Below are 13,113 nucleotides of genomic sequence, written 5' to 3'. Positions count from 1 at the left end.
ATTTCTGCAACAAATGATTTTGTGATTTTCCAAAACAAAAAAAAAGAGCTAAAACTCCAACCAGTCGATCGAATTGTGAAACGAGAAACAAGAGTGGCCTGTCAGAGAAAAAAAAGAAAGAAAGAAAAGAAAAAGTGTTGCTTGTAAATTAAATTATAGGCCAACCCTCCTCAGTGAGAGGCAGTGAAAAAACTTCCCCTCGGTCCCTTTTTTTTCCTCTTCAGGACCCGGGAATGGCCCCACAGCCCCACGGCCCCACGGATGGACGCTGATCTGCGGAGTTAGTTCCCAACTCTCTCCAGCCCCAAACCATGGCCAACTTTCCCCGCAACGAGGCCGCGTCCCCCCCTGCTCTGCCCTTCCTCCTCCTCCTCCTCTCCCTCCTCTCCTTCTCCATCCCACCGGGCCGCGGCTTCTCCGTGGCGGGCCAGGAGCGCACATGCGAGGCCAACGGCAGCGTGTACTACGCGGGGGAATGGTTCTTCCTGGACTCGGACCAGTGCACGCAGTGCGAGTGCACGGCGGAGGGCTCCGCCTGCGCCCGCACCGAGTGCACGGCGCTGCCCGCCGCCTGCATCCACGTCAGCCACTACCCCACGGACTGCTGCCCGCGGTGCGAGCGGATCGGCTGCGAGTACCGCGGAGAGGTGCACGACCTGGGCCAGCACTTCCAGGTAGGGCTGCACGGAATTAAAGTGGTAATGCGTGAGATTATTGCGGTTAAAAAATAAATAAAAATAAAATCACGCCTCTGGTGCCTTATCGAGCTGGCGTTTCACAAGCAGCAGCCGTTCAAAGTATTTTTCGTGACGCCTGCGCGCCCTCCGTACGGTGTTTCTGTCGTTGGGTGGCGTGGTCCGCCACCGCTTTCCTGGCAAGTGCGCACTGATCGGGCGCCGAGGCAGCCAGCCGCCCGTGGATTTGACGAGGCAGCGTGGTTGGAAACCTGTTGATGTGGACGCACAGTCACAAAAAATACCAATTAAATAACGGGACCCTCGGATGAAAGACATCCGCATCTCCTCAAGTGACAGAAATACAAATAAATCGGAGACGGCAAACTGTGGAGAAAAGTGACTGCTTTAGATGCATAATCCACGCAGCGGATGATTATATGGAATGACATTAAGAGTATATGGAATAGGATAAATAGGCGTTTACCTCTCCTTGCTCCTTTTCAGACGTGTATTTTTTATTTATTTTAAATTTCGCGTCAAAAAAAAAAAATCGCTGAACGTTTTCTTGGATTTATTTACGGTTATTTATTGTGTTTCTTTCTTATCTATTGTTTCTTACGCGTTTCAAAGAAAACACAACGAATCGAAATAAAACGCGTAACCTACTTAGTGAAAGAAAACAACATATTAGACATATTTTACAGGATTCAACACGAACATGAGACACTTTAATGCTGTATTGTCAAATATGCACATCCATGAGGGTTTGTCATTCTACGCTTGAATAAATTGACCTTCATACAATTAGTTTTACCCTCGAGTAGCGCAGCATTTCAATTCGGACATTTTTCCCCCCCCTGACAATACAGGTAATCGGGTCAAACACTATTAGTTCCCTAAAATATCAGTCGTCTTGAATTTAGGGACGTGCGTCCAGTAGGAGGGGCCAGGTTAGAATGGACAAATGGCGCCCCCTGCTGGGACGGTCTGAGGAGAGCGCCTCATGAAAGGTACACGGACCAAAGTGTCATTTCAAAGCGGTGTGGTCATGATCAATTTATCACACTTGTTCTCTGATTAACCATATACCCAACTGTTATTATACAACTGCTATCAGCGTAAGAGATTGACAAGAGTGTCTTTTTTGTGTATTATTGAGAGGTTTTTTTTTTAATCCAACAACAGGCCATTCTTAATATAATTACAAAGACACAACTGTTTGTGATTGAAAAAAAGAAAAAAACCTTATTTAATTGTATTACTGGATTGGATTACATTTTACCCTTACATGATGAAGACATTGAAACGCATTGGTAAACCAATTAAATTGTTAAAAAAAATAATAATAATACACAAATAGAGAGATGTTTTTAAAACCTTCTACTATACTTTTTTTGGACTCTGCAGCGCTCTTACAGTCGATTCTTTTCAGAATACTTCGTCTCAGTTTGTCTTATAAACCCTTTTGTACTTATACTTCTTTCTTGTCATTCATCTATCTGCGTGTATTTGTGTGTGTGTGTGTGTGTGTGTGTGTGTGTGTGTGTGTGTGTGTGTGTGTGTGTGTGTGTACGTGCGCGTGCTCCCCAGCCCTCGGAGTGTGAGCAGTGCACGTGTGACAGCGACGGCATCGCCCGCTGTCTGGTGGCAGACTGCGCCCCGCCGCCCTGCGTCAACCCCGTCTACCATCCTGGGAAGTGCTGCCCCGAGTGCCAAGATGGTACGGCCCAAAACGCTAGAGCAGGGTTTCGCCAACCCTTTGTCTTTTCACAATGAAGTAATCCCACGGCACTGTACCACTATCTGTTGTTGAGCTCCTGAACACATCCCAAACATGCACTGTGCTTATTATTATATTATCTTATTATTATTGCGCACAGCAACCGCCGCACCCATGGACATAAATTAAGTGTCGTTGGATTCGGGGCAGTTCAGACATTTTGTGATCCAAGTTTGATCCACAGCGATCTATACTTGGAGCAGGAATTAGTGAAAAACTGCAGGTTGTGGATCCGGGGGAGCCTTCACATGGGGCGAGGTGCAGGGCGTGCTGCGGTTTAGACTCCATTGGTGTGCAACGGTTGCTCTGCGCAGGGTCTGCGCCGTGTCAAGACGAGAGGGAGGCGATGCTGCGTTCCATGGGAACTTGGAAAATTGTAACCCGTGTTGGTAGAAAGTAATGCTGCCTTCCATGGGAACTCGGATCATTTGTTTGAACTGATGTTGCATTCCATGGAAACTTGAAGAATTGTAATTCGTGACTAACGCGAATAACCTTGTCTTCTTGCATTGCTGCCTGCAGCTGTATGTATTATCATAATTATTATAAAGTATCATTAGTAGTAGTAGTAGTATTGCCTCCTCAGAGTAATCACTTTCAGTGGGAAACTCGAGCTCGTTTTGATGAGCACGGAGCTACTATTCTGGCTAGAACTGACAAATTAGTGCGGTCTTGCAATTTTGATCTTGCAACACAAGAGATAATTTATATTATTTATTTTCTCTCAAGTGGAATTTGAACAGTGGTGGAAAAACACTGCATGAGACCTCTAACTGTAGTTCCAGACACCTGTCTCAGACACCTTTTGAGTTACAACTATTTTCCACTCGTCGGCAGGTTTTTGGAGATCGTCGGGTGAAGCCCCAGATCGGAGGCAAGTCCAAGCACGCTCCCGTGTAATTTTTTTTTATAGTGATCAAGAACATAATAATAATAAAAAAGTAAAGAATCCCGCCCTGTGTTCGTGACAAACCATACTTTGGAGACCCGACAGACTCAGCAGAGATTCCTCTGTCGCCGATCAGTCCCGTCGCGGGCAAACCGCAAGACTGCGAGAATCCCGATCACAAGACGGAAGGTTGTGTAGTGTGAACAGCACAGCCATCTGAGGGCTTTGAAAGTCGTGTGGCGTGTCCACGGCATAAGCGTGTAAACCCTAAAGTCGCTGCAGGTTCTCAACTCAGGTTTGTGCAGTTAGAATCTATAAAAGGGTAGACTTCCTTTCTACAAATTTCGCCACATTATTTTACCATTTTGTACACTTTATTAATCATCTTTGGGAAATGAGTTGTCCAACCAAGTTCTCAAACGATGCCTTTCCCAGGGGCACTGGCAGTGCAGAGTGTCTAACCCGGTTACCAGGTCTTTTGAGGGAGGAGACCCACGCGAACACGGGGAGAACATGCAGCGTCCGCCGACTGGAGCACAGTCAGATTCACACCCAGAACCTTCCCGCCGTGAGGCCGCGAGGTTGTGGCATGGTGGAAGCCGTCTCTTGTGCTGACCTGCGTCCTTGCGTCCCCTCGTCCAGGTCCAAACTGCTACGCCGACGCGTCCCGGCGCCGGGTGATCCCCGCCGGCGAGTCCGTGTGGGTGGACTCCTGCACCAAGTGCCGCTGCCACGACGGCCAGGACGCCGGCTACTGGGAGGGAAACCGCCTGGCGACCTGCGCACGGGTCAAAAACTGCAGCCCCGAGCAGCCGTCCGTCCAGCAGAAATAAAAAGAACAAAAGAACAAACCCACACACCGACCTAACCGACGCCCCACAAGGGTGACCATGGAATATTAATCCATTACAGCTAATTAATTCGAACAAACCCAAGGAGCTGATAAGCCAACCAGAGGGGTGGTATTTATTTCAAGAGAAGCTGGAAAAATCTAGGAAAAAACATATATAAACACAATATAAAAGAAAATATTTGTCCAACTGACCGCTACAATAAAACCATTTTTCCGCGAAAATTCCACAAAGATATTGCGCAAAAAAAGCACCGATGATGCTCGGAAGCCAGGGAGCTCTTTGGGAGTAGCAAACACAGATATGATATTTCCATATTAATGAACTCTGTCCTAGATCAAGAATGATATCTTCAAGAGGCCTCGGCTTGATGCTCAATTCTCATCCTCTGAGCCTGTAACACGTTTTATAAAGGGGATTATTAATAGGAAAGAAAGACGATTTTTGGCCCCTCGGTTGCCTGGCAAAGTGGCTTTTTCCCCCCCCGATTCTGTACTTTAAATTGGAGGCAAACAAGGGAAGCAGCGCCGATTTATCACGCAATACAATTGAAGGACCTTAATCTTTTCATCATATGGAAATGTGTTAAATAGAAAAAAGGAAAATAATGACTGAGCATAATTGACAACCACTCGTCCCCGGATATTGTCAAGACAAACGCCTGCTCGCACCGTGACGCAATTAGTTAAGCCACAACAGTTTGTTTGAAGGAGTGTTTTACACGAGCAGACTAGCAGACCGAGGACGACTTGAATGATGAATTGAGACTATGGCAGAAAGTATATGGCTGTACAGTAGACGTAGACGTGGACCGACCTGTGAACACGGCTTTAATACCCTGAGCTGTTATTTCGGCATTTACGGACGAAAAGAGACATCGTGTAGATCGTGTAGTTGGTCATGAATGCATTATACGGGTATGAGTTTATACTCATCCGATACGGTACTTCTTGCTCAGATGAAAGGAGGTTGGATGTTGTGTTGGCGTGCAGGGCTTGGCTCCATGCTGGCATGGGGGGCCTGGTCACTCCCATTTTCTACACTACACAACCCAGAGTCCAACCAGCTGTCAAAACAAGCTCACTTCCTTTAATATTGAAAACAAGAGCCTTTTCAATTGAATGATCTTCGCTGTCAAAGTCAAAGTCAAGGTATATTGCTCCTGTTGACCACAACATGAATGTCTCCTGCTGTCATTGTAATAACTGTAATAACAGTACAATAAAACACACTTATGTCCATTACCTGTTTATCTTTCTTTCTGACTCCCAATAAAGTGTGTGTGTGTGTGTGTGTGCGCGCGCGTTGGAGTTTGATAAAAAAGTTTCTATTCAAATTGCAGGTCTTCCTTGTACGTGAGGAAGACGCCGGTTTTATTTCCCAATTCCTCCGCCAAAGCTGACAGTTTGGGGCCAGCCAGCGTCTTCTTTGAAACTCTGCAAACAATAAAAAGAGCAAATCAGAAACAGACTGAGAGAGAATAGAAGAAAACCAAACAAGGAAAGGGAGAGCATGAAAGAGAGCTAGGTACATGGGTGGGTTGTTATGGAAACAGGACAGGACAGAGTTTAGAGAAAAATCTATTTAAAGCAATGTTTTGTGTATATATACATATATGTATATACACACACACACACACACACACACACACACACAGAAATATACCTATTTATGTACAGCATATATGTATACATATATATAGACAAACATATATAAAATATATACCTGTATATGTACACATATATTATATAAATAAATATGTTTTTATATATATGTATTTATCTATATGTATACAGGTACTCCTCACTTAACGACCGAGTTCCGCTCCTAGAACCAGGTCGTTGAGTGAATTGGTGGACAAGCGAGGACCCGTGTTATTTCATGGTAAGGGGGCGTGGCCATTGTGAACGCCAGTGTAGTGAATACTGACAGACTGTGGGAACCAGACTGAAAACAGTGATGAGATCTATAGAGTGTATATAATGTATATGGTATATAAATATATATATACAGTATATCGTGTATATAGTATACATAGTCTATATAGTATATATAGTGTGTACAGTATATATATAGTATATATAGTGTATAAAGTGCATAAAGTGTAGTGTATATAGTATATATAGTGTATATAGTATATATGGTATATGTATATATGGTATATAGTATATATAGTTTATATAGTATATATGGTATATATAGTGTATACAGTATATAAAGTATATGTAGTGTATATAGTGTATAGAGTATATATAGTGTAATTAGTATATAAAGTGTATATATTATTTATTATATATAGTATATATATAGTGTATATAGTATATATAGTGCATATAGTATATAAAGTGTATAAAGTGTATATAATAAATATAGTGTAATTAGTATATAAAGTGTATATAGTATATACTATAGTATATATAGTGTATATAGTAAATATAGTGTAATTAGTATATAAAGTGTATATAGTTTATACTATAGTATATATAGTGTATATAGTATATATAGTGCATATAGTATATAAAGGGTGATGCGCGATGAGATCCTTGACGCTGAGATGCCGCGCAGAGCTGGCTGTAAGTCTGAATGGTCATTAAACAGGTAGGTTGTTAAGTGAGGAGTACCTGTACATGTGTATACACACACACACACACCCAGACACCCAGACACACCGACACCGACACACACACACACACACACACACACACACACACACACACACACACACACACACACACACACACACACACACACACACACACACACCCCTGACACAATCACCAACAGGATCCTCTCGCCCTCATTCTGTAACCATCAGATTTATTGATTGTATAGAAAAAGTAGGTTTGATATGACATAATGCATTCTATATAAGATATAACATTTTAACATTCAATGTACAAAAAAAACCCCCTAGCTAGAGATACAGGAAGTCTTTAAAAATGCCCCGCGGGGCGCAAGGTCCCGTCTGTGCGGCACGGAGCAGCAGCAGTCCAGAGGAACGTCGTCGAAAACAAGGTCTCCAGATCTGTCGTCCCACTCAAGTGCAGTTACTTAGGTATTTGAACCGTATTCAAATACTATCTTTACCCAAAGCTCGAAAATTCTATTTACGTCCCACGTCGCCCGCCACCTTTGTTCCCACACGTCGCCCGCCACTTTCCGTCTCTCTCCGTCGCCAAACAACCCCTCTCCTTTAAAAGACGATTTTGCAGAACCGCCCGGATGAAAGGAGGAATGGAAGCAGAGAAGCCACCAGGCGTGAATGTTTCCGAAATTCAATAGCAATCTGTGCGTTAGTTGGGCGGGAGATGTGGAAAGGAAACTTATTTTTTTGGAGTTTGGCCAAAAGGGATGAGCCCAAAGTAAGCCTCTAGCATTTAGCCGTTAGAAAAGAGAGGAAAAATGGAAAGAAAATCCATTGAAACGGAGCATCTTTGTCAGAGCTCTCCAAAAAAACAAAAAACAAAAAAAAACACACTGAAAATGAAGCCATATAGGTATATTCGCCAAATTATAAAAAAAAAAGATAAAAAATAAAAAATCCCATTGAAGCTGCATTGTGTGAAATGCCCTCCTGGTATTGATCAATCGCTCGCCCAAGTGGGCGCGGGAGGGAGAAGAAGGTGTTCTGAGGCGTTTTCATCTATGCGAGAGCGACAATCTTATCTCATTTGGGCTTTCAAAGGACACCGTGGGAAAAGCTGTGTGCGTGATTTACACACACAAGAGATAAACTTAAAACAAAGAATCAATGAGAGCGGGCGCGGACCGCTCTCCAGCGCAAAGGAAGGGAAGATATCGGCCCCAGAGCACCAAAGCTGGAAGTCAGACACCGGGGGGGGGGGGGGGGGGGGAGCAATGAACCAAAAAAAAAAAATAGAAAAAACAAAACAAAACAAAACAAAACAAGAAAAAGGCACTGAAACCTGTCAAAGCGTGAAAGAGAGAAGATGACGCAGAGGAAATAGACTAAAAAAAATAAAAAATAAAAAAAGTTGGGGAGAGGAGGTGTAAGAATCGCAGACAGAGACGGGGGAAGACGCTCGGGTGTCAAAATAGAGATACAAAGGGGGGGGTGGGGGCCTGCCTTCCGGGAGAGAGAGAGAGAGAGAGAGAGAGAGAGAGAGAGAGAGAGAGAGAGAGAGAGAGAGAGAGGGATGATCACACACATATGTAACACAGTGGTGGATTCAGAGGCGTCTCTGTCCGAACCCAGTGAGAGGAAGCCGGTGGAGCTCTTTGGAGACGCAGCGGCCGAGATGGAGGGAGAGAAAGAGAGGCGGAGATGACGAACAGAGGGGGATGAATGGAGAGACAACGCTGAGGAGAGAGAGAGAGAGAGAGAGAGAGAGAGAGAGAGAGAGAGAATTGAAGGTGTGTGAAGGTGCTCCGACAGGGCTCCCCCGGCTGGGGCGGCGCGAAAGGTGAAACCGATGAAAGCGTTTCCATTCATTTGAATGTAGACAAAAAGGAAAAAGGAAGGACTCCTTTGTGTGTTCATTTGGTTATTCAAATAACACCACAATATCACCCCAAACGAGGGATTTTGTCAATAACCATCATCCTCCACCATCGTCGCCGAAGCCGAGAGAGTGAAACCGCAGCTTTTGTTGCTGCGGGAGGAGGACCCGCGTCATTAGCGTTATCAGAGCAGGAAATCCCAGTTCAGCGGATTGATTCGGAAATGAAAATATATATATATATTATATATATATATATATATATATATATAAAATAATCGTAAAAAAAAAAAGTCCACACACCCGCATCCCGGGAGCGACTTTTAAACCAGACGGAAACACATAAAAAAAAAAATTAAAAAAAAGAGGCCTCCGCTGCTGATTTGAAGCCGGACCCAAAACCGAGGTCTTTCCTTTTTGACGAACGTTGGACCCCGTTCCCCACGTCACCCTTGTTTTTTTTTTCCCGTCGATGACTCAACGGACGATTCAATCTCAAAGAAGGAACGAGCCTTTCCACTCAACTCTCAGCGTTACCGCCGTAATATCCCCGATTCCCGGAACCCAAACACACATTGGGCCCCCCTTTACCTCTTCCCACGCGTGCGGCGGCCTTTTTCTGAAAAGAGATGGAAGGGAAAACGAGAGCGATGGGGAAATACCGGCAACGTAATTGCCATAATAGCGAGCTCTTAAATGAACTAATACTTCTTTATTAAACTTCCAGGCTGCCCTGTCTGAAAAGGAAAAATAATATCTATATAAACACACCCTTTGCAGAAAATCTTTCCTTTTACGTCCCGTTATGACCCGTGAGCAGCTCAAAGGAGGCGGCTTTTACCTTGACGCAGTCTAACGAACGCCTTCAAAACCAATTAATCGGAGAAAAAAAACAAAAATAACATCGTTTTTAACCCTTTGTCTGCCCAACCAGGATGAATTCTCCACCCAAAATTAAGAGGTGCGTCGACGGCTTTCGCAACTTAAAACAAACGTCTTTTTTTGGTACCCTTTCGACCGAACGCACACGGCGTCCATACCGTATCCATGGGACGGCAGCAGGAGGGACTTCCATCCGAATCCACCTCCTCTAAGAAGTGAAACGCACTGTGGGGACACAGAGTGTTTTCGGGCGGGTGGGGTGGTGGTGGTGGTAGTGGTGGTGGTGGTGGGGGGGGGGGGGGAGTCTTTTCATCTGGGCCACGCAGGATTCACATCGGGACTTAAGTCTTCGGAGGGAAATCCGCGCCACGTTCCTTTGTTCTGCGATTCCATTTCAAAAGGAGCTTCAGCCAAACCTTCCACGGCACAGGAGCAGAAGCTCTGCAGCTTTCTTCTGTGTTTGCCTTTTCATGTAAAACTTTTTGATTGCTGCAGTAAGCCTGTCACTGTCTTCCCAAAGTTTTAGTCCATATATTATATATTTATATCTATCTATCTATCTATCTATCTATCTATCTATCTATCTATCTATCTATCTATCTATCTATCTATCTATCTATCTATCTATCTATCTATATATATATATATATATATATATATATATATATATATATATACAACATATAAATATATATATATACAACATATAAAGAGCGCATAAGAAAACTGAGTGCTGTTGTTATAGATGTTGAGTGAATATGTGACATGTCCGTGTCCCCGCACCGTGGACGCAGGTAGAAACACACATTCATCAACTGATATTGAAGCAGGACGTTCCCGGCGATGATGCTGATGTGCAACGACCCAGCGCCCCTCACCACGTCCCGACTCTGATATATTTTGGATCATTTAGAAAATCTCTCTCCTCCAACGGTGGGTGGGGGGGGGGGCCCTTCTCGGTCCGCCGCTGATTCCGAGCAGAGCGCCGATAACACGGCCCGGGGAAGGTGGGATGTCTCGGGGGGGGGGGGAAGCGGTGCTCTCCTCCCCTCGTACATCGTGGGCCGTGTGAATGCATATTTTTCCTGCTTGTTCCAGTGTGTATTATACAGGAATTCAGTCTTTAACGCGTCAATCTCTCTTAGGTTGAGAACCTGGAGTGTGAAGACTTCCGGCATTTCATGGAGTCTTCTCCTGGATCCCTCGTGGAGATTTCGACGGGGGCTCCGCGCCGGGTTCCAGGGATAATCCGCTGGGAATTGGGACTTTTTCGGCGTTCCGGAGAATATAAATGCAATCATGGAGTCTTTTATACTTGAAGAACCGCCAAAAAATGTACCCAGAATGGCGTTGATTACACCGCGGTGCCCCCGAGGAGGGGAGAAAAAACGCCTACATTTGCGAGTTTCGAAAAACCGGACGTGGATCACAGTTTGGGATGTTGGAGAACGTTCATTGTTTGGAACTTCGCAGGTTGATGAAGAAGAAGAAGAAGAAGAAGAAGAAGAAGAAGAAGAAGAGAGGTGGAGAGAGAGCCTGAGTTACAGTTTGAAAGGAGAGCGGGAGAGAGAGAGAGAGGGAGAGAGACTGACGCGCTTGTCATGTCCACGGCTCTCCACCCTTCTCCTAATTTGAGAAGACAACAAGGAGACTTCTCTCTCCCTCTTTTTCCCCCCATCCTCCTTCCTCACTGGACTATCCTCCCGGGACGTCTCTCTCTCTCTCTCTCTCTCTCTCTCTCTCTCTCTCTCTCTCTCTCTCTCTCTCTCCACCCCCGTCTTCGTCTATCCCTTGAAGGGCCGGGGCGGCGGCTTGCCGATCTCCACGGAGATGTTGGTGTAGAGTGGGAACCTCTTGACCTGCACCAGCCTGTAGGTCAGCGAGCTGATGCCGTCTCTCTTCATGGTGTTCTTGGTGTTCTGGATCTTATTGAACCTGGTGGGAGAGAGAGAGAGAGAGAGAGAGAGAGAGAGAGAGATGGATATGCAAAATAAAACGGCAACCAAGAGAAGACCATACAGTATATAAGTATATGTGGTCACCAAAATGACCATCACCGAAAACATCCCTTGGAGAACCAGGCAACTGGTGCCGTTCAACGTGCTACCACCGGAAAGACAAGAGAAAGACGGAGTTTGTTTTTGGATGGATACAGAATCTGAGAAATGGAAGCTCAATAGCCAGACATCCACAGTCCGACACACTGTTATATACCGACAAATATATATATATATATATATATATATATATATATATATATATATATATATATATATACATATTACTGAATATGTGCTGATCTGTGGCTATATTCTTTGTGTTTTACCTCTTTTAAGGGGTGAGGGGAAGTGGGAACCAGGCCGAGGGAGACGGAAAGACGACGAGCCAAGGAAAGAAATATGGGAACAATGTAAATAAGTGTGGCATTACGGTGTCGACTACTGTAAATGTAATTGATGAGATCATTATTCATCTCATCAATTCCACTGACAGCAGCCGAAGACGATGTTTCCCGGCCGTGGGCGTTCAGTTCCGTGAGTGCGCTGCAGCCCACTGTGGAGCTCTACGCCCGAGGGTCGTTCCTGGGTGACAACGGTGAAGTCATATTTATTGGCAGTGGAAGTGCAAGTCGACATTCATAATGTTGCATAACGTCGCTGCTCGAGCATACGTCACGGGATTCGTCTGCTCATGACAAAAGAAGCGCGGGGCTGGCGCTTTGCTGCCATGCAGGCATCGCCCGACAGGTGGAGCTGTGACCTTACAGAGGAGGAAAGAGAGGGGGGGGCGGGGGGGGGGGGACACAAAGCTTTTTTGGAACTCTATTCTCTACTGTGCCTACGTCTCCCAACGCTGACGGTGACGGTGAGGAGGCTCCACGGACCTACATTCATGTGCATCCGTGCATCAGCTTGCGACGGTGATTAGCCTGCGAAACTCCCTTTGGAAAAAGACGTGGTTGATTTTGGTCGAAGCCATGGACGTGATTCGCCAGAGTGAAAACAAAGCTATAATATGAAGGTGATCTAATGGTGAATGCAGGAAAAAACTTTGGCCACTTTCAAAATAACACCAAACCTGACTGGCAAAACTATATCTCTCCCCCTCTCTCTCTCTCTCTCTCTCTCTCTCTAAACGAAACAAAACGAATACGAGAAGGATTTTGTTGTATGAATGAGAAAACAAGGCCAAACAAAACAACACAATACCAATACACTAACTACTACAAAATGAGAGTCCGCTTCCTCTCTCTCTCTCACTCTCACTTTCTAAACGAAAGAAAACAAATACGAGAGAGATATCGTTGTATGAAAGAGAAAACAAGGCCAAACTAAATAACACAATACCAATAGACTAACTACTACAAAATAAAAGTCTGCTTCCTCTCTCTCTCTCTCTCTCTCTCTCTCTCTCTCTCTCTCTCTCTCTGGCTCTCTCTGTCTCTGTCTCTGTGGGGCCGATGAGTGCCGCAGTGTAAAAGGTGGAGAATAATTGTTTTTAAGGAGAACAAAGAGAATACAAAAGGAATTGGACCAAAAGGGAATAGAAGAGAGGTATATATAACGAGAGAGAG

At 44.8% G+C, this 13,113-nt stretch overlaps 2 protein-coding genes across 2 annotated transcripts in view; one reads left to right on the top strand and one right to left on the bottom strand.

Annotated features, from left to right (window-relative positions):
* The first annotated feature begins 226 nt into the window (after window positions 1-226).
* LOC307238058 (von Willebrand factor C domain-containing protein 2-like) lies at window positions 227-5,441 on the top strand. The gene is made up of 3 exons (XM_080010905.1): window positions 227-674; window positions 2,268-2,397; window positions 3,989-5,441. The coding sequence occupies exons 1-3, from the start codon at window positions 312-314 to the stop codon at window positions 4,177-4,179; spliced, it is 684 nt and encodes a 227-aa protein (XP_079867031.1). The 5' UTR covers window positions 227-311; the 3' UTR covers window positions 4,180-5,441.
* A 5,882-nt stretch (window positions 5,442-11,323) lies between these two features.
* The window catches only part of b4galt2 (UDP-Gal:betaGlcNAc beta 1,4- galactosyltransferase, polypeptide 2), a gene marked incomplete at both ends in the record, with an annotated part of 141,615 nt that continues 139,825 nt past the window's right edge, over window positions 11,324-13,113 (bottom strand). Inside the window, one exon of the mRNA XM_080011464.1 lies at window positions 11,324-11,474. Within this exon, the coding sequence (XP_079867590.1) occupies window positions 11,324-11,474 (151 nt within the window). The remainder of the gene's footprint in view (window positions 11,475-13,113) is intronic.

This window comes from Zeus faber (assembly GCF_960531495.2).
Source record: "Zeus faber genome assembly, chromosome: 12".
NCBI classification, from domain to species: domain Eukaryota; kingdom Metazoa; phylum Chordata; class Actinopteri; order Zeiformes; family Zeidae; genus Zeus; species Zeus faber.
The sequence above is the reverse complement of the archived record's forward strand: the minus strand, read 5'-3'. Positions and strand labels throughout refer to the sequence as shown.

Coding starts and splice junctions, on each gene's coding strand:
- LOC307238058 (XM_080010905.1), top strand. CDS start 312: ATGGCCAACTTTCCCCGCAACGAGGCCGCGTCCCCCCCTGCTCTGCCC. Junction 675..2,267: donor ACCTGGGCCAGCACTTCCAG/GTAGGGCTGCAC, acceptor CGTGCTCCCCAG/CCCTCGGAGTGTGAGCAGTG. Junction 2,398..3,988: donor CTGCCCCGAGTGCCAAGATG/GTACGGCCCAAA, acceptor CCCCTCGTCCAG/GTCCAAACTGCTACGCCGAC.